The following is a 27,982-nucleotide window of genomic DNA, read 5'->3' as shown; positions in this document are numbered from 1 at the left end:
TAAGACAAACAATAAAATGGTTGTGTGTACTTATGTACGCTAGCGAGAAGTTATACTTCTTTGGCATCATTAAAAAATAGTTTTTAATTGCATGCAAATAATTAATTGCAACAAAATAATAAAAGGGCTGGAAAAAGATAGTCAACACAGTCAATAAAGTTCAGTTTGAACTTGAAAAATTAAATAAATAAAATTTAGAGAATAATAAATATATATGACATAATTTGTACTAAATATTATAAGATTCTTAATTTTAAATATTTATTATTTATTCAATTTAATAATAAATAATAATTAATATTTTAATTTGATGTTCAATTTTAATTTCTATTACAAATTTTTTATTAAATGTTTTATTAATTTTTTTTGTAAACATTAAATAACCAAAAATACATATTTAGGATTAATTATTTAATAATATTTAGTATTAATTATATTAAATAATAATATTTTAATTTATATCAATAAATAATACATACGTATAGTTAACCTCAATTATATTGGAGCATTTGTAAAAGTATATAAGCACAATTTTTTTACTAATATTTACGAATAGTAAATAATATTAATCAAAATATTCAATTTAAAACACTACTGAATATAATTTATTAGCACATATATAATTCGCACGTGTATGAAACTAAAACACGTGTTGTGAATGTATAAACTAGAAACATGTGGATAAATATTATAAATATGAAAACAGTGATCAGAGGCGATGAGCGTGCCTACATGTGCGACTAATAGAGGTTCTATTTCTATTTTGTTGGTAGTTTTTTTTTTTTTCAAGACTTAATGAGCGGTTTAGTGGGCAGCTTCAACCTGTTAATTTTGTGTTACAGTGATGCGTGCACATATTAAAATTTCACTCTCATTTTTTCATAACACGCCTAAAGAAGTATAACTTAAAAAAAAGTAAAAAAAAAAAAAACTTACCGCCGAGTTTTGAACCACGGCCCTTCAGCATATTGAACTGCTCTGACAGAAGGTTACGAGGAAAATGTGTATTATATATTTGATGTAATACCAAAATAATGTTTTTTTTTTTTTTTTTTTTAAATGAGGCGTTTGACACGCCTCCATTAGTATTTACCTTTTTGGTTGCTTAAATTTATATTTTGAAATCTCCTTTACCTGGTTTGTTAATTTTGTTAATAATGCTTAATTATGGATACACATTTTTTTTGTCTTGCTTAAAACGCCCTGTAATGTGCCTCAACGGAACGAACTCTAGCGCTCAGCTGTTTTTGTTTCTACGCGGGATCACCGCACGGCGCGCTGGTCGGCCTGATGTCACGAGAGACGTGCTCGAGCCAGCGGCGGCGGCCGGCGATTCATTCGGAAGTGAGCGACTGGAGGTGCGCACACCTACTTGCTGAAGGAAGAATGTTTGGCTGGATCTCAGATATGGAGAGGCGGGATCTTTTTCGCCAACGCCTCAAGGAGAGGGCAGGACGGACGGCACGTGGCGAACTGACTGAGTGACAAAAAGTGGGTGCCTCTGCGATGTTTCTTTTAGACTGATACTCTAAAATACTATAAATAGTTAACGCCACGAACTTAATGATTACGTAACTTTTTTTGGTATAAAGAAGTATGAACTAAATGTTTACGTGAATTTTGTTGGGACCAAAGTGAGTTTTAAACTGTTTACGGCGTGGGTCCTGTCTGTTGAATGAAGCTGACACGGGGGCGGGCCTACTGCAACGCCTTTCAGACCCAATTTGACAAGCTTAGTTCTATGAAACGTGACGTGCGGAGCAATTTAAAGACAGCTAAATAATGCGTGGTGTACGGGGGCGTTTCACAGCATCTAGGAGGAAATAATGAAAACATTAATAAAAATGATAACGGACTGAGTTACTCTAGTATGCTAGTATGACGTGTATACCTGTTTCAATATTGTTAAAATATTGTTAAAATATTGTTAATTTGGTTCTTATCACTTGTAAAATTTTTACTTGTTAAAAGATTGGTATTATCATTATTATAATTATATTATTTGTATTTTGCTTTTAAGAAAGGTCGCGACCTGCCATTAATATAAACTTGTGTGTCGGCAAATCAGTACCCAGCTTATGCCATGTTGCGAATTCGGAGAGATTAAATATGCGCAAGCCAGTAATATGATACTTTATTTCTAACATCATCCTGTCCTGGTTAGGGCACGTAATTCGAGTGCCTCAAGTAAGGCCTCAAAACCTTGGAATTTACTCTTTACTATAAATATTTTAGTTTACTAAAATAAATTCCAAGGTAATTTCACTATCATTAAGTTTCATTTGGCACACCAATACGTTTAGTATGTCCCCTAATGTGGGTTTATGTTCATACACGTGTGTCCACCATCTTCCTATGTAAATGTCGTTACATGGTGCGCGTGCATCTAAAAATTTCACTCTCATCATTTTTTCATAACGCGCCTAAAGAAGTATAACTTCAAAAACTTCATCTGTGTACGGATATAATAATTTAGCATATTATTCATACAATTAAAAATATTTTATAGCTATGCAACATGTGATTCTAATATAAGGATATAGATAAATTTTTAAATAGTCAAAGAATATTTTTAGTTACAAGTGAACCACTAGTGTCAAAACTTTAATCAGGTTACATGTTACAGTATTTAAGACAAAGAAAAAATATGCAATCTTTCTATGTATATATGAATTGGGTGTAACAAACTCATTTCCATATTATTTTTATAATGTGGAAGAATGTGGTTTTCAATTAAATTATTTTTTGAGGATACAATTTCTTTCGTGTTTGAAGAACTTCGTTTATACACGATGACCCATAGCTCAATATCAAGCCGAGAACAGTTGATAGGCCAGTAAATTATGATTCTCAAATAAAACAAAACAAAACGAAACAAAAAAGAAATACAAAAAGTGTAATTTTTTGAGCTACAGGCATTTTTTGAAAAGTTTTTAAATCCCCACCCTGCACCAAATTATTAGATGCTGTGACTAAATTTTTAGTCACAGTATTTAATAATTTGGTGCAGGGTGGAGACTTGGAAAAAAAAAACCTTGAAAACTACCAAACTATTTGAATTTCAGTTTTTTTTAATTCATAACCATAATGTATTAACTGTTTACATACCAAATTTTTTTTTCATGGTATCTAATAATTTGATGCAGGGTGGGGATTAGAAAACATTTTGAAAAATGCCTATAACTCACTAACTATGACACTTTTTGAGTTTTCGTTTTTTGATTCAAAACTGTAATTTACTGGCCAAACAACTGTTCTCCGCTTGATGTTGTGCTATAGGACAGCCAGCATATAAATTTTCCCGACAGTATTCTAGCTTAGATACTTTCTCTGCTATTTGCAATAAACGAGCTGTTCATCTCCAACTTGAAAAGTGTGTGACACCCTAGCAAAGCACTGTTGACCATAAATAATAATAATAATAATAATAATATATGTGTGTGTGTCGAGGGATAGAGAGACCCACATACACACACACGTGTTAACGAAGGTTTGGTCAGTGTTATTTAGGAACCTAGACTGAGCCTGCCATGGGTACACACCACAACCACTGCAGCGAGGTAAGATCTTCTTGACAGCCTGCAGCGTCCTGGCGTCCAGTAGCAGAGTGTAGGATCGGCAGCCTATAGCGTACACTCCAGACTCCTGGACTGCCAGGCAGACATTCTCTTGACAGGAAGGAAGCTTTCTTGACAGTTTCTGGGGACGAGCAAAATGTCTCAAATCTGCGGTCAGTACCTACTGCATTCATTCTGAACTCAAACTAAAATCGTACTTAATAGTTTTACAATGCTACCACCAATTTTTCTTTGAAGAAAAAAGTTAGCAACTTCTTGAAAATTCTGTCTTATTAAAAGGAAAAACTTATTTAATTAAAGAGTAAAATTATATGTATTTATGGGTCAAGTGGTAAATACATATTTAAAACTTATTATGCAAGAAATTGTCTTAAGAGGGTTTTACTGTGCTATAAATGAGAGGTTTCAATATTTCTTACAGATCAGGTCGTTTCTTCTAAACTGATCTGGATAAAATGAAACAGACAAAGCACATATACTGGATTAAAACACTGGCTATAGTATTTCATTATGAAATTTCACCCCCAAGGAAGTGATAATGGGGCAAGTTTGGTTCTATTACAAAAAATTGTTGATTCTAAAGCAAATCAAGTAAAAGTCAGATGCTGTTAAATATATGTTTGTCTAGTTTCAAAGTTTTGTTTTGTTTGTTTTGACTAGGTGATTTTAAGGAAGTGATAGAAAACAATTTATAACAATTAGTTCATTTAAAGAAAACATTTAGAAGCAAAGCATAAATTTTGAATATCTTTTGTTTGATGTGAGAAATGAAGTTTGTCTGTCGAGGTGAATAAACAAGAAAACATTCTAGAAAAAGAACAGTCTGTAAAGAAACATCCTAAAAGCATGAAGCTTTTCTGCTATTGTGAATAGTTTAATATAAAGTTATTAAAGGATATGTGATTAATTCATAAAATACTATTCTGGACTAAACTGAAGTGTATATGGTTGACAGTAATGAAGATTAGTATTATATTTGATTGATTTGATGTCATTTTTGGAAGAAAGTAAATTGTTGATAGAAAAGTTCAACAAGATAACCAGAATATTCGTCAATGTTGAAAATTATCAGTTACGATGAAGAGGACAACAAATCTACTGTTAATTTGGAGTAAACATGGCAAGTGAGTTAAAGGTATCTGCACAGTTCTGAAGATGCGGCAATTTCAAGACAGTGAGTTCACCAGTTTCGAGTGAGTCCAGGAGCCAGAAGGAAGGAAGAACGTCAGTTGGTGTGACCGTCCCAACAATCCGCCCAGCTCAGCTGAATTCAACGTTGGACCACTACCTCATCCTAAGATTGGATTCCGGGAACAAGCACATGACTCCAACTCGTGATGTGGATCACTGTCATTTGGAGAGCTGTTTAAAATGTTGATGTAGACAAGGAAATATCAAGCTAGACTGTGATTGAATGAAATATTAAATTTTCCCGTAATTTACTATTTACAGTCGGAGAGTATTTTGTATCACTGTCCGAAATTCAAACCAAGATTCATTTTAAAGACCTATATTCCAGCAATTGTAATTTTGATAACTGTTGTTCAAACACTAATACTTTGATTTAAACCATTGCCTTAAAGACATTAAATGATTTAACTTTATGATCTTGGAATTTCTTACATATTTGATTTACTCAATTGTTAAGTTTGATTTAATCATGAACTTGGGTTACTTTCATCCCAGAGATCCAGTTTTTAAAACATTGAGTTCAAGTCCGAGTACTTACTTATAAATATCTTGTGGCAAAATTAATTTAATAGCAAGTACTTATTTTGAATATTACATGTTAAAGGATTATCTGATTTAAGTAGTTTGTTTTCTTAAACTGATAGAATTGAACATCGGTTAAGATCCTTAGTAACTATCTTAGCTTCATTTTAACCAAAACCTATTTTGTTCATATTTTCTATTGGTAAATTATGCTTGACCATTGATTTAAGGTACATTGTTCACGAAGTATGATCAAGAAAGCATTAGTAATTAAATTATATTTTGATTTATTTGAGATAATTTTTCAATTTTTATTTCATTTGCATTTAAAACATTAAGTTGTGTCATTATAATTTTCGTCATACATGAAGTGAAATTTTCAAATGTTCAACTACAATGCTATCCATGAATAGCATATATAAATAATTCCGTAATTTTTTTTTTTTAAATTTTATTTCTTAGGGTATGAAATATGGATTTAGTTAGGACAATATTACAGAATTGAGAGGGGGTCAATGCTAGATTTCTTTTCTTTTCCACTTTTCACTACGGTTGATTAGTAAAATTTTTTCCCACTCATGCCATTAATGTTGACTTCCCCTACCTTTTTTTGCATCACAAGTGAACAGATTACATATGCCTGACACAGGGCATCATTTAAGTCCTCCAGTTTTTACCCAGTATAAATAATTTCAGATGCAACAAAAATTTAAAACTACGGGCTTACAGTATTATGTGATTAAACAGGTAAAAAACTGGAGGAACTCAATGGATGTAAAACTATAAAATGGTCATTCACATAACATAATGTTAATTGATGCAGAGCTCATTTTTCTCTATTATTTGATTCTATTTTTGCTAAAATATGTAGCAGACTTATAGCAAGAAGCATCTTTTACAGCAGTAGGTGTGCAGTCTATAATCACCCCCCAACCTACCGCTTGTCAGTAAGCTTAGTGGGAGATGCTTGCTTTGGTATAAACATGACATTTATAATTATGTTTCACTTTTGATCAACTATTCTTTTAATTAATATTTTTTCATGTTAAGGCACCATGTAAATGCTACCAAATTATTTTCAAGAGAAATACTTTACTATAATTTGACTATAAATATACAATCTATACTAATATTATAAAGCTGAAGAGTTTGTTTGTTTGTTTGAACGCGCTAATCTCAGGAACCACTGGACCGATTTGAAAAATTCTTTGTGTTGGATAGTACATTTATCGAGGAAGGCTATATATGGGCTATATTATATTATCAATAACATTAGGGATTCTTACTAAAAGTCCAATTTAGAATCAAATGCGTTGGAGGGGGTTAGATACAACATGCAGTACACGTACGAAGTGTGTGTTGACAATGCCGCAGGTGCTAGAAGTTTATTTCCTATTGCCTATTAACATTGTTGCCACGCACTAGATGCCTTATCATTCTTAATTTTCTCATACAAGTAAAAAACACCCATGTGACATTAACAACGAAGCAATCAGTACCTTCATAAGAGTTCAATTAGTATTTAAATACTTTTTATCACTTTAAATCGCAAACCTTAACTATTGTTTTTTTTCCTCTCTCTGTGTTTAATTTGTTTTTTTTTTCTTTTACTAGAATTAATTTTATTACTTTTAATTAATTATCATTTTTCGGACCATCAATAATTTTCCTCTCCCGTTACAATTCTGACAAGGACATATGTGTGTGTGTGTGTGTGTGTGTGTGTGTGTGTGTGTGTGTGTATATATATATATATATATATATATATATATATATATATATATAAAGTGAAATACCACTCACTGACTCACTCATCACGAGATCTCTAAAACTATACACCCGACTGACTTGAAATTTAGCATAGTTCCTCATTTTGTGATGTAGACGCTCACTAAGAACGGATTCTGCAGAAATCCGATCCCAAGGGGAGTTTTGGGGGCGTAATATATCAAAATTACCAGTTTCTGGTAGGAAATCATCATGGCAACGGCTGTTGCTTTGTTGATGCTTCATTCGTCTCTATGGCAACGACTATTACATTGTAAGTGCAGTCCTCATCATCGTTGAAATTTTGCTGGTGCTTTAAATATCAAAAATTGCCCTTTTTTTCAAGTATATATATTTTACAGACTTGAAACTTCACAGTAATGTTCCTTATGTTACGCAGGATGACATTTTCCGAAAATTAGATCCCATTGTTGGTTAAAACCAGGCAACAGTGGGTACTTTGTCTGCATGAGAACAGGATTTTGCATTGTTCATGCCTTCTGCGTCGCCATGGCAACGGGCATCGCGCGGCAGTGGCATACCCACAAGGAGGGGCATGTATAATGAGCGGCGCAAGAGTGATTTGCCTGTAGACTGCCGTAGCGAAGTACGGGTACATCAGTTGTACGTTGCGTGCACGAGTCGGGAAACCATCTGTGCTATTCATTTTCTCTCCGGTACATTATACAGCATTGTAATAAATTTTCACTGAAATTTTTTTTTTTTACCATTACTGTAAATGGGAGATGTGGCTTAATTTTTTTCCATTAGTATAGCCGTGCGAAGCCGGGTCGGGCAGCTAGTATTTAATATATTTAATTTAAATATGACAAAATAGGTTTTGTTTGGTCTGTGCGTCGTCTGGTTCCCAGATATTCGGGGTGGGGGATGGGGTGCATGCCAGATTTCCCCCCCTGACGGCCTCGTCAAACCCGTGGAAAAGCGTCATTTCGTCCTCCCTCTCTGATAACAGTTTTTTGGGGGACAGTGGTGTGGGTGTTTGGTACAGGGCGCCTATCCTCGGTTTCCGGAAACCCCTGAAATTCCCTTTCCGTTTCTTCTGTCGGGGTCGAAGTAGCTGGCTGTGCAGTTTTCCTGGGCTCCTCGGGTGTTAGTGCGCTGGGTTCGTCGCCCGCCTCGTCCGGTTCCTCATCTGCTACCCGGATGGCGTCACGATGATACCTTGCAGATCGTCCTGACGGAAGTTTCACTACTACGGTTGTGGTGCCTATGGTCCTAATCACTGGCATCGGCCCAATCCATTTAGGCGCTAGTCTGGCGCAGTAATACTGGTTTTTCGCCGACAATGGGTGCAGGCGTCCGTAGACCAGCTGGCCGGGTGTCAGAGGAGGTGGGGGCCGCGTTGTGATTGGTGTGATCTGAGCCTAGTATGTGGTTTGGTGTTGCCGGGCGGTTTCGTGGGTTTCCATCAGCTCTCGAGCCCACTCTTCGGGGGTTCGGTCGGCAGTTTCCGGGTTCCTCTCGTCGACGCGGTACTGGCCCGGCAGTGGGAGGTTGCGCCCTTGCACTAGCCTAGCCGGGGTTTCTCCCGTGGCGTATACAGAACATTACGTCGGGCACGTGGGTGTTCCACTGGGAGTGGTCCTCTGATAGGCGTAGACGGAGTTGCACTTTGATTTCTTGATTGCGCCGCTCTGTCGGATTTGCTCTTGGGTGATATGCTGGTGTAGTGTGTGCAATCACGTGCCACTCCCCGCAGAGTTTTGCCCATCGCCAGCCATAAAACTGCGCAGCATTATCTGACAATAGTACCCGGGGGTATGCCCACCGTGGGAAAAACTCTGTCTTGAGTGCATGCACGATGGTTCCTGTCCGGGCGTTGGACAGGCGATAGGCCTCCACCCACCGTGTGAAACCATCCGTTACTACCAGTAGAAATCTTTTTCCCCTCGGGGTGCAGGGGTATGGCCCCATCAAGTCCAATGCTACCGTGTGAAACGGTTCTGTGGGTCGTCATGGCAGCTGCTGTTCCTTCCTGCCGGGCCGCCGTGCTTTGTGTCGTTGGCAGTGACGGCAGTGTCGCACGCTGTTACGCACGTACTCTACTGGTTAAGCCCTGGCAAGTAGAATGTTTTACGAATGGCTCTAGTGGTCTCGTCCGTGCCCGGGTGTCCGGTAAGCCGATTCTCGTGCAGCATGCGGAACACCTGGCTTCGAGTCTCGCGCGGTGCGAATGTCTGCGATGGATGTTCGCTTCCTGCGGGGTGTGCCTGCAAATGTCCGTCCACAACTCGGTAGCCCTCGCGCGTCCCTTCGCGCAGCTACGTATTAGTTTCTGCGACTGGTCGTCTGTCCTTTATAATGCGCGCACGAACTCATCGATTTCCGCCCCCGGCGTGTCGTCCCTGACAACAGCGCAGATCGTCGCGTCGTGACCGTGTGTGCTCTTCTCATCCACTGGCCGTCCGCTGGTGGGTGGTAACAGTTCATTCCAGGAGACGTCATCGCGGGCTTCGACCGTGTCGTCTGGGTTGCGGGACAGCTCGTCCGCAAGTTCGTTACTCTTGCCGGACACGTGCTCTACCGTAAAGTCTAGGGACTGCAACAGCATGACCCAGCGTGTCAACTTTGAGCGTAGGCCCTGCATTGTCGCCAGCCACTTAAGGCACTGACTATCGGTGCGCAACAGTAAGTGTTGACCCTCAAGTTGCGGCCTGTAGTGTCGTAGCGCTCGCACTACTCCGAGGCATTCACGTTCGTTAACGCTATAGCGTCGCTTGTCTTCCCCGAATTTTGCACTTGCGTATTCTACAATGCGGGGCTCGCCTCCGTCGCCGATTTGTAGCAAAATGGCGCCGATGCCCTCTTGACTGGCGTCAGTTTGAACGATGACCTGTTTGTTCGGGTCGAGACGGGCTAATAGATGGCATTCACGGAACCTGTTCTTTAGTTCGTCAAAGGCAAGCTGCGCGGCGTTCGTCCATTTAAAGGGCTGTTTCGGTGACAGTAGTCCCATGAGGGGCACGGCCACGAGTGCGAAGCCAGATATAAACGCCCTGAGACAGTTGGCCAGCCCCAGGAAGCGCTGTAGCTGTTTGCGGGTGCGAGGCGGAGTTTTGTTTACAATCACTTCCAGCTGTTTTTCCGTTGGGCGATTCCCCTCCGTGTTGACTACGAGCCCCGGGAAGTCAAGCTCGATGGTGCCTAGGTGACATTTGGCTGTGTTGCACGTAAGTCCGTGGGTGGCAAGTTGCTCTAATACAAGCGCCAGGTGATGGGCATGCTCTTCCCAGGTCTGGAACCAGATAATTATGTCGTCTAAGTATGCAGCGGCAAACTTTCCTGCATAATTATCTAGCACACGGGTCATCATTGTTTGAAACGTGGCGGGCGCGTCTTGCAAGCCCAAAGGCATAGAGGAGAATTGAAAGCGCCGCGGTTTTCGGTCGGTCTGTGGGTCTGATTGGTACTTGCCAGTAGCCTGATTTTAAGTCCAATGACGAGAATATTTTAGCGTCTCCCAGTCCAGCTATCGTGTCAGCGATGTTAAACAGGGGTGGCGGGGCATTAATGGTAACCTTGTTCAGCGGTTTAAAGTTAACACAGAACTGCAATGTGCCGTCCTTTTTCTCTGCCAAGACTATTTGCGAGTTATACGGACTTTCATTCGGCTCAATAATGCCGTCCCGCAACATCTCGTGCACTTGGGTGAGGATAGTCTGTTTACCCACGTGACCGTAGCTTCCAGGAGGGATGAAAATCAGTTCGTGCGGGAGAGTCGGAATGACGTGTTCTATCACTGTGGTGCGTTTAAGTGGGTCAGCGGTGGCAAACACGTTACTCTGGTGGTCGGCAGTGGCGTGAGGCACATCGGGCTTAGGGAGGGCGTAGCCCTGGTCGACGTCAATTTCACAGGGCTATCTCAAAGTATGGAACATATTAAAAATGGCAATCTTAATCAAATACATGAAAGTCTAAACTGTTTAATATCTTAAGGAAAATAAATAAATAATTTTTGACTTTTTGAGGACTTTGATAATTCGTAATTTTATTGGAAATCTCAGTGACTACTTGTCACTGCAGTGAAAAAAGAGCAACTAGGCATGTGAAGGGGAAGTGGATGAGATTAGAAAAGGATAAACAGGGAAATTACATCACTAGCCCAAAAGAGCTAATGAAAGAAATAGATTAAGAGAATCTAAAATGCAGAAAACAGAGAGGTTAGTTAGTATGTACCAGACAACGAGAGGTTAGGAGGGTGGGTGAAGCTGGGACAAAGGATTGTGGGAAAGAATCCTGGATGCAGGACGAAGAACCCCAGAATAGTGATCAGAGAGAGGAGAACAGAAAGAGGTGAAAACTTGCTGGTTATGAGAATGATCGGTGAATGGAGAAGTTTAGATGAGTATTATGTGTTAGTGAGGAATGTAGTAGAGTTTAGGAGGATGGCAAGAGGAAAGTAGGGTAGAATGCTTGCTGGCAGGTTTGTACCCAACAACACCAGAGACGATGATGATGAACACAGACACTCACCTGCCGGAAGGTCTCTGCACTCCATACGTGAATAAAGCCGTTGAGCGAGAGCGCCGCAATCTCCTGGAAGTTTTTGTTGAACGCAAGGGCACGCACTTTCTGTGCGGTGCGGCACTCCTTAACTACCAGTGGGCGTATGTGCTTGTACGAGGGCTCTTCGTTGCCGTCGCACAGCTCCTCCTGGTTCACCCGCCAAAGGGCCAGGTGCGTGTCCCGGGAGCCAGACACCAGGAACTGGTCGTCCAGCCAGCACATGTCGAACACCCAGTCTTGATGTGCACTCTACCAAACAAACCACCGTAGCACCATCAGTCTGGAGGACTTAGATGGACCTGATAGGCAAGTACCTATGACAATTCTCGAGGAGTAAAATATAACCAGTTATTAATCAATTAAACAATAAATTAAAGTGAGCTTTAAAAATGTTGAGTAAAGGTAAATGTTCATTTATCTTGCTCTGGTGTTTAGTCAAAACGAAACTTTTATTAATTAATATTATAGAAAAAATTAAAGACTTAGGCTGGGTTTATAACCTTCTCTACAAAACTCAAGGATGCAACATGCAACAAATGCAAGAAAACTAAATTACTTCATGAAATGCAAGTTGCAATACACTGCCAACCCCACAACTTTAAAATGTAAAAATTAAAATTTAATTTAAAAGCCTCATTTGCTTCCACAGAACAATAGTTTAATGAATGAAATCTTATTATATAGAAGGTGGAAACACAAGAAGTTGAGAGCTGGCCAATGCTTGCATTGTGTCTTGCATAATTTATAAACAGGTTGCAGTTAAAATTTCTGCATCTTGTGTAGTTTATAAATGTGGTTTTAGAATATTAAACTCTAATAACAGAGGTCCGATTCACAACATGGCCAGGATTTTTTGCAAATGGGAAACATGGCAGCATTTAGGTTTGTCTGGGTACTTCTGTTTCCCCACCCATTCATTCGCTCAATGCTCCATTCTCATCTCACTGCCTCTCATAATCTCTTTAGCATCCAATTAGAAAAGCCATGCTCATTTATTCTAACAAATAATACAAAAAAAAATATTAAATTTAAAAAAAAGTACTTTATTGCTAACTAGTTTAAAGTTCCACTCAAATGATGTTATTTTATTAAGCTCTATGTCTTGTGCCGCCAACTAGTACTTTGGCACAATTTTAATTTTGAATTTTTAAAAAATAATGTCACTAGTCATTATTTTGCTGCAAGAACTTAAACTTGTTCCTTCTACTGTACACTCCAGTTTAATCTTTACCAGGCCTGCCTCCCCAATTTTTCCCAGCCCTAGGTCCGACTTTTGCGAGTCAGACTGGTATCCGTTTATTCCCGCCTTGGCGCACGAACGTCGCCTGTAATTTGCCTCTGATCCGTGACGAGAACTGCTATGTCCTGCAAACTCCCAGGGCAGGCTGCTTCTAAGACCTCGCCTGACGTGAGCCATTTTCACCAACTTACAGTTACGCCTCTGGGCTCAGTAGAGCCCCTTTCACACGGGCATCACAGTTTTAACCCCTCCCCCTTCTCTAAGATTTCCTGGGAACATGGCCCAGAGTATTGACCAGCCACTAACCCCAGCCAGGGTCGGTCTGTCCTCAAGGCCACGAATCCAGTCCCAAAAAGTACTGCTCATGCTCCCTAGCGGTATTTTTGCGAATCACTTCCCCTGGGTGTTTGAACACCCGCTAAACGCCTGTCCTCTGGCGTCTCCCGCAGTAACCAATACCCCGTAGTTTCTTCCCAGGCCACCAGAGCGCTGGCTTAGTCCGCTTTATAAGCCCCATGCTGCTAGCAGTCGCCTAGTGTGAGTCGACCTCTACGTAGTTCAGGCACACCTCGGTAGGTCGCGCTGACATCGAGCAGTTCCACCAACTTTGAGATATCGAAGTCAGTACTTCTCGACAAGCCCCACAGGAATCTTCAGAACCTTTCAGTCCGAAAGCTGAAGCCCCCCCCCCCCCTCCTTCTTTTCTTTAACCTCGCCTTTTAATTACGACGCGCTGCTGCCCCAAACTTACTGCGCGCCACAATTCTGGACTGACCACTACGTATATTCGTCATCAGGATGCCTCTCTGTTTTTCTTTTAAGATGTAATTAGCTAGACAAGGGCTATGATTCCCACAACTGTAGTGATTAGCCTTTAGTCAGTCCATGTAGCTCTACCTCGTAGGAGTAGTCATGTTTTATTCATCAGTTATTAATTAATTTTTTTAAATCATGGAAACGTCCATGACAACCGCGAGTTCGCGAGCTCAGCACATCCACGCTGATCCTGGAAGCCATCTCCCTGTTTGACAGGGTACAAGAACCGGACGGATTACGAGAACCGGACACATTCCAAGGACCAGATCAGTTTCCAAGGGCCGGATGACTAAGGCCCCCTGATGTCCAGTCAGCTGTTCCACTTCGTCCAGCAATCGTCAAACCGCCAGCCCTTCAGTTTTTTTTTTTACGTTTTCGGACTAGCATTGAACCACAATGTTGATCCGACGTTTCTGGGACTGCGACTCCTTAAGATGTTTATTGTTATGAATTTTATTTAAATTGTGTTAATCATCCATAGAATTGTCTAATGAGGGCCGGCCCATTCTTTTAATAATGTGAAAATAATCAAAAGTAAAATAAAAACAGAGGTACTAATATCTAGACGAAATCATTATTTTGCCTTCTGAAACCAAAAGATCCACTAGTTGCCCCCCCAGTCATCAGGAGAGTGAATTGTAACAAAGTTATAACATAACTCGGGTTTACTCTGTTATGACTGAGGAGGGTAACAGTCCGGACAGTGATCACTAGAGATGAAAAACAACATCACCCTGGGAACAGCCCACAACACAGTAACTTCGGAGGACCTCGAGAAACTCACCTCGCCCACGCACACGGGGTCGAGCGTCGGCAAGCGGTATACGGCCACCTCGCTGGAGTTGCGGGCGCCGGTGGCCAGCAAGGAGCGCGACGGGTTGATCTGTATGGAGTGTATTCCACACTGCTCCTGCTGCGTGCCGGCCGACTCCCGGCGCCCCAGGAGGGACGGTATCTGGTCCAGCTTCTGGGTCACCACGTCGTACACCATCAGCTGCCACGGGCAACGTCCAGGGACAATGTGTCACTCGAAACCCTTGCAATACATCACATCTTAATATTCCAGCAATATTTCGTTACGAAGCACACCGCTTAACTTTCACACGCGTAACATCTGTGTATTATTCCTTTACATCCACATCCTAGCATCTAAAATTTTTAACTATAAATACAATACCTAGTTTTTCAATGTTATCCATCACAACCCAGATTACTCAATCCTACAGTAAATTCTTTTCCTATGTCAATTTGGTTTCAAATTAAGTTGCTAACAAAATTAAATAAATTGTTCTTTATTAAGGGGGTGCCTCCCATTTCAGGTCATGATTTTATATTTATATTAATCACTGAACAATTTTTAGATTTTTTCAATTGTTTAACTTTCACGAGATGAAAAAATATATACAGGGCATACTTTTTGCATAATTAGCTACCAAAGTTACATTTTTAAAGATTTGGAGTTGTACAAATAAAGAGAATTTAATTTATTGCAGAACTGAAACTTTTTAGGTTTAACTGCAATGCCACTGGCTACTTCATGATATGGTTTGCATTTCTATCACAAAAACTCATTTCATGTTTCTTGGCTGTCGAAATAGTAACAAATTTGAGTATTTTGAAATGCCAGGTAAAATTAATTAGTATTTCTGAAAGAAATTCAAACCATTTCTTGAAGTAGCCAGTGTCATTGCAGTTAAACCTAAAATGTTTCAGTTTTGCAATAAATTAAATTCTCCTTATTTGTACAACCCAAAAACGTTAAAAATGTAACTTTGGCAGCTAACTATGCAAAAAGTATGCGGTGTATATATTTTTCATTTCGTGAAAGTTAAACAATTAAAAAAGTCTACAAGTTTATCTGTAATTACTGTAAATATAAAATCTTGACCTGAAATAAGAGCCATCCCCTAACTGCCATTAAATGTAACATTTTTTATAGGGATTCAAATACACATGGTTTAAGTTACGTATTTTGGGAGAACATTACGCCACATTACTACAAATTTTAAAAATCTTCAAGTAATAATTCCTAACAAATAATAGTTTCTTACTTAACACAAAATACAGTAGAACCTTGTTTAACCAGAGTAATTAGGGGGGAGGGGAGGGGAGAGAAAGTCAGCACAGATAAGTCAAAAACACAGATAATTGAATTCAAATGTATTAATGTTATACAATACAGCAAAATTACAGAAGTAAATTATGCAAAACAAATGTACAAGTATTAATGAACTAACTGTTAATATATATATATAAAAAATTGATGAATGAAATTATTTGTAATGACCTAAAAGACACAATTTGATATGCAAAGGTGCAATTCTAGAGTGCAAGGGTCAGGAAGGTTCTAGAGTGTGAGGGTCAGGAAGGTTCAGAAGTGCGAGGGTAGGGAGGGTTCTGAGGTGTGAGAGTGCAGAGTTCCACGACGAGCAGTTGTTCCGTACTTGTAATAGGTACATCATAACCCTGACTAATATTTCGTCTCACTGGCAATTTTAGTCCACTTAATTGTCCATTTGTTTCTATTTGTAATACATAGTTTTTAGTTTTACTCCTTTCTTGTCCCTTTCCTAATAAATTACACTTCACAGGCATGGTCCCCCCCCCCTAAGTTTAATTGTTTAAGTTTTATTTGAGAACCTGGTTAACAGTTGCCCCGTTGATCAGGTTACGGATAATCAATGTTCTACCTTACATGTGTAATAACTCACACGAATCCACAGTGGAAGTTTACTGAGGGCGTGAACCTGTTTTCTATTAAGGTTTTACTTTATTTTTTTACGAGAAATTTTGCACTTAGAGATATCACCTCATTCAAGCAGTACCTTTCATAAGCTTACTGTAGTCACAAAATATTTTTTGTGAAGTTTTCAACTAGGCTAAACCATTAGTTCTTGATTGCAAAACTTGATCAAATAATGTGTCATTTTAGCCTTGTACCAAAAAGTAACTGCTCTACTTATAAATTAATTATGAATAAATCATGAACACACTTAAGTACTTGATCATAATGGTTAAGGATATTTATAGTGTCAGGAGTTTTTCTTACATGATTAGGCTATTGTAAAATTTTTGACTGCTGATTATCTTATTAAATTATCTAGTTAAGCATGTTTTAATTGAGATTCCCCTCATTTTTTTAATTGCATCCTGGAACGTGAGTGAAATTAGCATAGTGAACACACTTGCCTACCTGCTGCATTATCTTTAGTTTATTAGGTATTTTAAATATGGGATAAACAGCTCCAAGGATGATAGGTATGGTGTAAAAGCTAGCACTGCTTATGCTCCAAAAAGCAGAAAGGTGAATATTTGGTTGAAATATTATGGGGGGAAGAATAAATTATGGGATAAACAGCTACACTAAAACAATTTTTCAGAATAAGTACATTTTTTTATAAAAGTACATTATTACCCCGTTCAATAGAAACAAAATGTATGTAGACCATACTACTTCATGGAAAACATGTATAGTACACACTCACAGTAAATTCAGACACCAGCTGCCATTAGTTTAGTTACGGCTTCTACAGTTGTTAAATGTTAACTTAGAAATGAACATACATACCTATATTAAATTTTACTAATTTTCTTAGAAGTGTCAAAAATTTTAAACTCTAATTAGACTGAGTTAAATATGAAATGACTAAGATATATAGCATCGTCTAAATCTTGATAACTGTAAGCAGTGTGTGTGTGTGTGTGTAAATGGTCTGAAAAATATGTAGGGGAAAATATATGTCATGTACTTGAATGGAGGAACCAATGAAATTATAGCATTAAATATTGATAACAGTGTAAGAATGGATATTGTGAAAATAAAAATCAATGATAGTGTAGTTTAGGAGTGAAAATAGCAGTTTTGATACGAGTAGGAGTGAAAAAATAAAATTTAAATAAAATTGTAACAAAAATAAGTAGAATGGAATACCTTCATAATATGTAAGTTTTGAAACAAATATAGGTACAATACGTACTTAGTAGGTAGTAAGAAATTAATTGGATTTGTGTGGTAATGAGTGTAGTAATTATGAGAGAAATGAAAGTTTGTGTTTTTGCATTGAATTACTTTTAATGTTATAGTATATATAGAGAATAGATGTGTGGTTGTAATTGTAATAATGATGAGGAAAGTGCACGGAAGGTTTGTGTTTCGTGATATTGAATTAATTTGATGGTGGAAAAGGTAATTATTTTAGAGAAAAATTAATATATATATACTAAAGGTAGTAGTGATAGTAAAAGAATAATACTGCAAAGCCAGGAAAAATAAGTTTTTTAAAGGGTTATTAAATGTTTTAGTGATGTGGAGTAGTGGTTTATGTTAATTTTGTTTGCTGTGCTAGGTGAGAGGTGTATTGTGTTTAAGTAAAATATTTGCTTTCTTTGGTAAGTAAATAATTAGATTCATTACATAACAAAAACATCTTGCTTTCCTAGGCTAAGATAGTGTTACACTTGTAAGTAATAATAACATAGCAAAAGGTTTAGTGAGGATAGCTAATTATAATTTTTTGAGTAAGTTTACATTGTCACATGGCTGGGAAATTGATGAAATTGCCAACAAGGCTGTTCTGAATTAATTACAAACCTGAATGTTCTTATGGTAGAAGTACTGGAATAGGGCAACTTTGGACGTGGAAAATTCATATGCTTTTATAAGCATAAGATATGTTTCTTGAGGAAAGTAATATATATTCAGTATCATGTTCTATACTAGAAAAAGTAGGGCTCTAGTATAGAATAAAATATCCAAAAATTAAATCCATACAGAAACATATTTTGTGCAAAACAAGTGTGTGAACGTTCCTCTTCCAACCACCCAAAACTCCCCCCCCCCCCCCCTTCACAGATTCAAGCACTTTTCCAATAAGAAAGTTGGGGTACTAATGATGTCAGCACCAACAAGTTGATGTTGTCACCAATAGTATTATGGTATTGCAATGTAAACTAGTCCCAATATCTATAACTGGTAAATATGTATTGTACGGATTAGCGCCAAAAAAAAAATATCGTACAAATATGAAATAACTTTCATTATATGCTATCTTACGTCCTCTTTTCAGAACCGCCTGCGGAGATAAAAAATTCCAATTACTTTTGGAGATATCAAATTTTTTAATATTCATTTTTTGGCGATTTTTTAAAAAAAAAATTTAAAAAATCCGAAAATACCTTTATTCTGTGCTCTTTAACTTCCTCTTTTCATTAAACCCGGCGGAGATCAGAAATTCCAAATACTTTAGGAGATATGGAATTTTTTAATTTTCATGTTGTGCACTGATGCGGCGTTTCAGTGGGAAGCCTACGATTCACACAACCTTCTGGACATACCCGAATACTCACGTTGGCAAGCCTTCTTTTCTTAAAATTAGCAAGAAGTAATTAAAAATACTTTAAAACATTGCAGATGGTTGGTTATATTAGGTAAGTATAGCTACATTAAAAAAACTGTAAAATCATTTTATGGTTGCTTAGCAAATAACATTTTAATATGTAGCTATCCAGCGCTAGGAAACCGTTTACATGATTTCACAGTATTTTTAATGTAGCTATCTTAACCAAATCAACCATCCACAATGTTTTGAAGTATTTATAATGCAGCTAACATAACCTAATTGACCATTAGTTTTCATGAGTTGCATATTTATTTACAATAAACAAAAAAAAAAAAAAACGAAGATGCATGATCGGGCGTTTGCCTCTCGTCTGTTGAAAGAAGGCTTGCCAACGTGAGTATTCGGGTATGTCCAGAAGGTTGAGTGAATCGTAGGATTCCCGCGTTCACCATTGTTGCTTGTTTACAAGTATTATTATTTATTTTTTTCGCGACGTAGTTGAACGACTACATCACGTAAAAAGAAAATTACGTGAGTTCCTACTGTTCATCCTTTTTCCCGGTTTGTTAGGTCAGGTCAGCTACATTATAAATACTTTAAAACTAAACAACCATCAAAATTAATTTTTATTATTTTTAATGTCCGTTCAGTTTCAAAGTATTTATACTGTAGCTGACCTGACCTAATCTACCTTTGTCCCGTTTTGTAAGGTCAGGTCAGTTACATTATAAATACTTAAAACTATACAAGTAAAATTAATTGATATTATTTTTTAATTTCCGTTTATTTTGAAGTATTTACCATGTAACTTACCTTACCTAATGGAAAATTTCTGTTATTTAGGCATTCACGCACACACGGCAAAATATAAAATGGCGTCTGTTGAATGATTACATAGGGCTTGTATTGCAAAATAAGAACGGCGATATCTCCAAAAGTAATTGGAATTTTTAATCTCCGCAGGCGGTTTTGAAAAGAGGACGTAAAAGAGCATATAATGAAAGTCATTTCATATTTGTACGATTTTTTTTGGCGCTAATCCGTACAATACATATTTACCCTATAACTTATCTATAGTTTTTTTTATTACATTACATTGGTTGTCGTCAACACAATAGATATGTACCAATATCCACATTATCCTACATGATGCCCCAAAAGCAAATACAGGCTGTATTCGAATACTGGCCTAATGGATCCCTTAGCTAAGGGATCCACTAAAAGTGCATCGTAGTGGACGCGGCCATCTTTGTGTTGAATCCGAATTCTCACAAGGGATGCCGATGCATCCCTTCACGCATCCACTAATTCGAGATTTCTAGGGATGCGACACTCGCATCCACTAACGCGTCCCTACATCCATTAACTTCGGAATTGGGTTTTATTTTGTTTGTGTATAATATTACTTCAGATTTTCAGCAAAATATTTGTTTAAAACATTATAAGCGAAAGTGATAACTTAAACAGAGACAAATGAAGACTTTAATAAATAAAATAAAAATATGAATTTAAACTTAAAGGATAATTCAAAACTCGTAAGTATTTTTAAAGTTTACAATTTATAAAATGTTTTTTATTTGGATCGCTAACATATATAACATACACGTTACATTATTTTTTAATTGGTAGGTATTTATTATTTACGTTTTGCTGAATATTCGTAGATATCCCTACACAAAATGGCTGCGTGAACATTAGTACGACTGACAGTCAACAGGTGGTGCTAGTAGTAAAAGTATTCGGGGTAAATATGTATTGTACGGATTAGCGCCAAAAAAAAAATCGTACAAATATGAAATAACTTTCATTATATGATATCTTACGTCCTCTTTTCAGAACCGCCTGCGGAGATAAAAAATTCCAATTACTTTTGGAGATATCAAATTTTTTAATATTCATTTTTTGGCGATTTTTTAAAAAAAAAATTTAAAAAATCCGAAAATACCTTTATTCTGTGCTCTTTAACTTCCTCTTTTCATTAAACCCAACGGAGATCAGAAATTCCAAATACTTTAGGAGATATGGAATTTTTTAATTTTCATGTTGTGCACTGATGCGGCGTTCAGAGGGAAGCCTACGATTCACACATCTTTCTGGACATACCCGAATACTCACGTTGGCAAGCCTTCTTTTCTTAAAATTAGCAAGAAGTAATTAAAAATACTTTAAAACATTGTAGATGGTTGGTTATATTAGGTAAGTATAGCTACATTAAAAAAACTGTAAAATCATTTTATGGTTGCTTAGCAAATAACATTTTAATATGTAGCTATCCAGCGCTAGGAAACCGTTTACATGATTTCACAGTATTTTTAATGTAGCTATCCTAACCAAATCAACCATCCACAATGTTTTGAAGTATTTATAATGTAGCTAACATAACCTAATTGACCATTAGTTTTCATAGTTGCATATTTATTTACAATAAACAAAAAAAAAAAAAACTGAAGATGCACGATCGGGCGTTTGCCTCTCGTCTGTTGAATGAAGGCTTGCCAACGTGAGTATTCGGGTATGTCCAGAAAGATGAGTGAATCGTAGGATTCCCGCGTTCACCATTGTTGCTTGTTTACAAGTATTATAATTTATTTTTTTCGCGACGTAGTTGAACGACTACATCACGTAAAAAGAAAATTACGTGAGTTCCTACTGTTCATCCTTTTTCCCGGTTTGTTAGGTCAGGTCAGCTACATTATAAATACTTTAAAACTAAACAACCATTAAAATTAATTTTTATTATTTTTAATGTCCGTTCAGTTTCAAAGTATTTATACTGTAGCTGACCTGACTTAATCTACCTTTGTCCCGTTTTGTTAGGTCAGGTCAGTTACATTATAAATACTTAAAACTATACAAGTAAAATTAATTGATATTATTTTTAATTTCCGTTTATTTTGAAGTATTTATCATGTAACTAACCTTACCTAATGGAAAATTTCTGTTATTTAGGCATTCACGCACACACGGCAAAATATAAAATGGCGTCTGTTGAATGATTACATAGGGCTTGTATTGCAAAATAAGAACGGCGATATCTCCAAAAGTAATTGGAATTTTTAATCTCCGCAGGCGGTTTTGAAAAGAGGACGTAAAAGAGCATATAATGAAAGTTATTTCATATTGGTACGATTTTTTTTGGCGCTAATCCGTACAATACATATTTACCGTATTCGGATACTATCCATCCATTAGAAATGCGTCCTTTACATTGTGGCTGCATTTGCTAAGGGATGTAGGGATGTGTGTGCTAAAGACGCATCCCTATGTATTCAGATACAGCCACAGTTTACTGAAAGAAGTAGTACGAATAAACTTAAGTTACCTTGTTGCACTTAGTTCCGAATGCGATTTGTCTGTCACCAAGCCACTGAGAACAAAACACTTTATTCATGTTACCCAAAGGTATGTCATGCTCTTTGAACATTTCGTGGGTAAGTATATGTCTAGTGCCATACTCTTTGTCAATCCATCTAGGAAAAGTACTGCCTATTTCTCTCTCGCGAATGTAATCAACGAAATTGTGCGACGTCCTTAGAACTTGTTTTTCCGCACATTCACTTTCCTCTTCTTCGTCCGACTCTTCGTAACACACGAAATCATCTTGCTTGCCTTCCGGCTTTCGCGACCGCTCCAGGCGCGCTGCACGTAGTCGACTTCGCCACTCTTCAATACGGGTTAACGTCGCTGACGGGGGCTTACGCCCATAAATTGGGTATCTTTCAGTGTGTGCCATAGCAGTTACCACGTCATAAGCAAATCACCTGAAAGAAAAAAATACCATAACCTATTTGAAATATAACAATCACTGTTTTACGTCAAAGAACTGTAATTTACTTGTATTAAATCTCTAAGTATTTAAGAAAACAAATGTGAGTTTCACAACAAAAAAAGTAGAACATTGCAATGAAATAACCACAAACTATATTTCACTTTAAAAGCTCAGTTTTACGACATTAAATGCTTATAACGTGTTTTTACATTTTAAAAGTGTTTTTGGTCAACACAAACTTAAAATTGACAATTCTTTACCATTTTTAAAAGGAAAACATGAAACAACACAATGCTTCCAGTGATTATCACACTAGTTCGATGATGAAAGATGTGAAATTGTGAAACCAAGAATAAAATCTTCATAAATTATATACAAACACGATAGTTGCACTACCTGGTGACAATTGTTGTATACTAAAAGTGTATTTAAACAAATGCCATTAGTAAAAAACTAAAGAGTATTGTGAAAAAATATATATTCTGAATAAATATATTATTTAAGATAGCTCAAAGTTTAAACTTCTACCCTTTTGCAGCTACGCTGACTAAAATAACTTGTATATTTGTTTGTAATATGTGTAGTCTATGACTTTGAATCACCTTGGAAAGAACAAGAATGCGAGTCACGTTAATACATATAATATCTTTGCTGTATGCACATGTACGGTTCTCAAATTTTGAAGAAGTAATCGAAAGAATAAGAATTGAATAAATCTAAAAATGTATGGTGGCGGTGCAGCTCCGATATTGGTATTAAGTAAGTATTAATTTAATAATTCAAAAGTGTGTAAATTTTACTACCACTATCTCTAATTTTGATGAATGTTTTATAGGCCAAAACACCAAAAGAGAGTCGGGAAGGAAAGTGCAGTTGGAGAATATTTCTGCCGGCAAGGTGAGGAACCACGAGATTTTTGACGTATCATAATTTGTTCTAGAATGTGTTTTTTTTTACTGCTAGGGTTTGTTGTTAGTTAGATAATTCAAGGTTTTAGTACTTGACGTTATTGTAAAGTTAATTTCATAGAGAGAGATGATGTTAATTTGAGGTTAATTAAAATCTTTGAAGAATTGCTTACTTAGAGTTTTTAATTGAGTGGTGTACAACCAGCAGTAAAATGGAAATGCTTGAATTTGAATTAATTGGTAATTCTGAAAAAGTCACGTTCCTGAAGAAAAAATTCACAAATTTTAGTAGCTGAGACCATTTTCCACGATATACTGCTCTGATTATTGTTGCTGCCCCACTGCCTGCTTTAAACTAGCTGCAGCCTTGATCTTGTGATTCTCCAGAGATTCCTAGGAATTCAGTAGGCCTATAGTTGAGCCTGTTTGCCAAAAGAAAGGGAAGCTAGTTAGTATGTTATGGCCGGCTCCAAGACTGTTTTCCACCATAATTGGTTGTCCATTGCAAAATGAATACTGAAGAATTATAAAAAATATTCACTTGAAATAGACAACAAATTGGTGTAGAAAACAGTCTTGGTCCCCACCATATTGTACGGGCTTTAAACATCCCTGTATTTATGAAAACAATCTGTGCTATACTCTATTCTTAAGGATTTATGGAAGACCACAGTATTAAGTTGCAGCTAGTATCATTGAACAAACAGAACCAATCTCTCATGGAAAACCGTCTTTGCTATGCTATTAAAATTGATTATAAATTTATGTCACTAAGTAATATTACATGTAATATTGACAATTATTTTCCACCAGCCCTTAACCCAAAATTACTATTTTTTTCATATGTGACACCTTAATTCAACATACATGTAAAATGATTAATACGAGGGAACCACTGGTTCAAATACAAAGTGCTTTTTCACAATTGGTAGAAAACATGTTTGGACTACAATTAAAAATAAAAGTAGTAGTATTCAACACATACATTAAAACTATTAACTACTCGTGAACTACTTGAAGTGAAACAGCACCCTCTTAAAAATATATTAAAAATCATGTAAGAAATTGATGTTACATTTTTACGTTGCTGCTTTTCCATAACTATAAAATTCAAAAAAATGTTGTTTATCAGTAGTACAGATGTTCCTTGTTTGACCTTGAAAACGGATTTGATAAATTCCTACTGTTTTCTGAAATGTTACTGTTTATGGGTTGTATTTAAATACCTGTGCATTCATGCGGCTGCCACAATATTTTGCGTTAATTGCATTGCTGATCCTGTGATTCTCCATAAATAAGAACATGTATATTATTTGTATTAGTATTTTATGATTCAATGGAAGTAAATAAACCCTTATAAATCTTCCGTCCCTACTGTGCATCCAAACTCAGGCGTCAACCCTTGACAAAAATGTTTTTTAGCCAATTTGTGACATGCGTTAGCACACAATATTAACTATTTGCATTATTAATATAATACCTATAATGACTAAAGTATTCCAACACACAGACCCACGGGGGAAACCTAAGATCATACTTGCCAACTTGTACGATTTACCTGTAAAGTGTACGGAAAATCATGTGATTGTACGATTGTACGGCCATATCAGTTATTTTACTGGTTTTCCGACATTTTTACGTTATTAAAATACGTTTGTAAGATTTTGGTTATAAAGTCAACGTTTGTACTTTATAGAAATATTTATATTGATCAATTTTGGTGGTTGCAGAAGTCGAAACAAAAAATTGTTTGATTTATGATATGCAAATCTTTACAAATTTTAAATAAGCTAAAACGTTATTTTGTCTCTGGAAGTATGCTTATCTTTGGTTTTTTTTTAAAAGGTAATAAATTTGTTGTTTATTACTATATTTGTAAAGAATAGGAGATTCATTTTGATTATATTTTGCTTGCGTTAAAGCATTGATTTTTTTTTTGTTTAAAGAAAAATTGTAGAATCGCGTGTTACAAACAAGGACAAGTAAAAATATTCTTTTAGAATATTCGGTTTGTTCCATTTTCGGTCATTGATAATATGCGTCCGTAATTTTAGCAGCAAACTGGAATCTTCGTATGATTTGAATTAATACTTAAAAGAGATATCGAAGAGCTGTTTTAGTAACGGTAAGATTTATTTATCGATATATACCAAGAATTAAGTAAATTTATTGAAAATATTGTGTTTTGATAAGAATTGTTAATTATCGTCGAAGATTTCAACACTAAAATTCACGGAAGAACATGCAACGAAACTTTTATACTAGAACGAAGATCTGCCTAATTATGTTACCTTAATCGACGCAAAGAAGAACGGTTAAAATATCTTGAGGATTTGAGAGAGAGACAATTCAATTATTCAATCGACGACGACTGAACCACGTTAAAATAGGAAAGGCGCTGCAGTTTTGACGACACGAGCTAATAAGAAGACGTCTCGGGAGCCTAGCAGGAGGACAACCCAGCAGCCCGGTCCGCGAGAAGGACCGACTCGACGGCGCAAACTAAGAAGGAGGCGGCCCACAAGCCGAGCAGTAGAACAGCCCAGCAGTCCAGTACGAGAGGAGGACTGAGTCAACGACCTACCAGCTATCCAGAGCAGGAGAGCCAGCTACACGCGGATCGTCGCAGAGTCCTGGTCATCGAGGAAGTCAATACGTCTGTAGAGGCTATAACTGTCACTGAGGTCGGTTTTTTTTCCAGTCCCCGTCCAGTCGTCGATTTGGAACGTTTCCCGTTTGTTGAATTTCACGAACATTATTTTTTTTATAAAAAACATTGATTTCCGCCTGAAAGACTTACCAGCGTCATAATTTAAATCCAAATCTGAATCTCTTGTTCTATAATTATTAGAATAACTAAACTAATTAATTTAAATTAACTCTCGGGATCCCAAGACTATTGAATAGTAAATATCTGTTTGGAATTCTTTCAGGGCATTAAATTTGATATAAACGTTAGTCTCTGATGTAGTCATGTTTCACCAACACTCAGTGGTCCACGCTCACCGAGTGCTTTCAATCCTGGCTTAATACATAATTTTTACTTAATTTGAACTTACCACAACTTAACTTTCAACAGAAACATATAGAATTATTGAATCGTTTACATGATATAAAACAAATTGTTGATATATTTACACTACACTAACTTTGAATGAGTTTTTTTTTGTTTTGTTTTGAACTGGATAAACTTGTTACATACATACACAAAGAATTCCAAGCATTCTAGAATAAGTTAATAGTCTAGTAGGATAAAAATGTGATCAATGTATGTATAATAATAATTGTACCCTGCAACGGCTCTGCCGCACTCACATTAGGTCTAAAATACACTTACTTTAGTTACAGACGCAATTTACTTTTATTTACGACACATAAACTAGTTACATTGATTTACCTTGATAATTTTAGCTGTTTGAACCAAGAACATCTAATTCATTTTTTTTTTAAACTGACGGAACTCGACGGTTGTGAAAATTTGTTAAAGAAACATAATCAATTTTTTTTAGCTTCACACACCCGTTGGTACGTCAGGGTATCGTATCAGCGACGGGATATCAAAGTCAAATAAAATACATCCGTGTCAATTGTTTCTTCATTGGTTGCTACAAGCCACTCATCGCATAGTTTATTTTGTGTTTATCTTTTGGGCTCTGGGTGGCTTTTGGGCATGTATTTTTTTAGCAGTCTTTGAGTATTTTAGCGCGAAAGAAAGTGTTGTGGTTTGAATATGGTTATATAATTATTTTTTTTATTTAGCTTGCATTGAAATGCGTAGTGCTACGTAAATAATTATTTAGAGATGCGTGTATTGTAATTGTGTTTGTGGCATCAGTAGAATTGTATTGTTTACAATATGAGCGGAAAAACCAAGCAGTACTCACAGGCATTCAGAGACGTGTATATGCAAGAGTTTCCGTATATTATCAAGTCTGATAAAGGTAATACGTATGCCTTCTGTAAGGTTTGTCGTTGCGATGTAAACATTGCACACGGCGGAAAAAACAACATTAGAAATCATGGCAAAACCACCAAACACAACAATAACATGAAAAGTGGCGAAGAAAATACGAAAATTCAGAATTATTTTGTGAAAACTTAAAGCGTGGACAATGCCGTCATTAGAAGTGTGTGTTTGTTCACGCATTTCATTGTGGAACATAACCTGCCGCTTAGTGTGGCCGACCACGCCGGGCCTTTATTTAGGAAAATGTCTGCAAATGCTACAGAGGATATTGTGACGCATTTGCAAAATGGCACTTTTTGTTTGTCAACCGATGGGAGTAATGATTCTGATTCCAAACTGTATCCAGTGGTGGTTATGT

At 36.8% G+C, this 27,982-nt stretch overlaps 2 protein-coding genes across 3 annotated transcripts in view; one reads left to right on the top strand and one right to left on the bottom strand.

Annotated features, from left to right (window-relative positions):
- Positions 1 to 23,086, bottom strand: part of LOC134546294 (DDB1- and CUL4-associated factor 12 homolog) — a 53,718-nt gene extending 30,632 nt beyond the window's left edge. The window contains exons 1-5 of one of the 2 annotated variants that reach the window (XM_063389013.1): positions 23,010 to 23,086; positions 22,303 to 22,741; positions 14,426 to 14,635; positions 11,553 to 11,834; positions 3,543 to 3,699 (exon numbers count right to left, since the gene is read on the bottom strand). In XM_063389013.1, the coding sequence (XP_063245083.1) occupies positions 3,543 to 3,699; positions 11,553 to 11,834; positions 14,426 to 14,635; positions 22,303 to 22,713 (1,060 nt within the window). In that variant the 5' untranslated portion in view covers positions 22,714 to 22,741; positions 23,010 to 23,086. Of the gene's footprint in view, positions 1 to 3,542; positions 3,700 to 11,552; positions 11,835 to 14,425; positions 14,636 to 22,302; positions 22,742 to 22,958 lie in introns of both variants that reach the window. The other variant, XM_063389014.1, reaches the window with a different exon arrangement.
- Positions 23,087 to 23,371: 285 nt separating this feature from the next.
- Positions 23,372 to 27,982, top strand: part of LOC134546293 (T-complex protein 1 subunit gamma) — a 91,285-nt gene continuing 86,674 nt past the window's right edge. Inside the window, exons 1-2 of the mRNA XM_063389012.1 lie at positions 23,372 to 23,508; positions 23,585 to 23,646. Coding sequence (XP_063245082.1) covers positions 23,472 to 23,508; positions 23,585 to 23,646 — 99 coding nt within the window. The 5' untranslated portion in view covers positions 23,372 to 23,471. The remainder of the gene's footprint in view (positions 23,509 to 23,584; positions 23,647 to 27,982) is intronic.

The sequence above is a fragment of the Bacillus rossius genome, chromosome 1 (assembly GCF_032445375.1).
Source record: "Bacillus rossius redtenbacheri isolate Brsri chromosome 1, Brsri_v3, whole genome shotgun sequence".
Taxonomy (NCBI): domain Eukaryota; kingdom Metazoa; phylum Arthropoda; class Insecta; order Phasmatodea; family Bacillidae; genus Bacillus; species Bacillus rossius.
The sequence above is the reverse complement of the archived record's forward strand: the minus strand, read 5'-3'. Positions and strand labels throughout refer to the sequence as shown.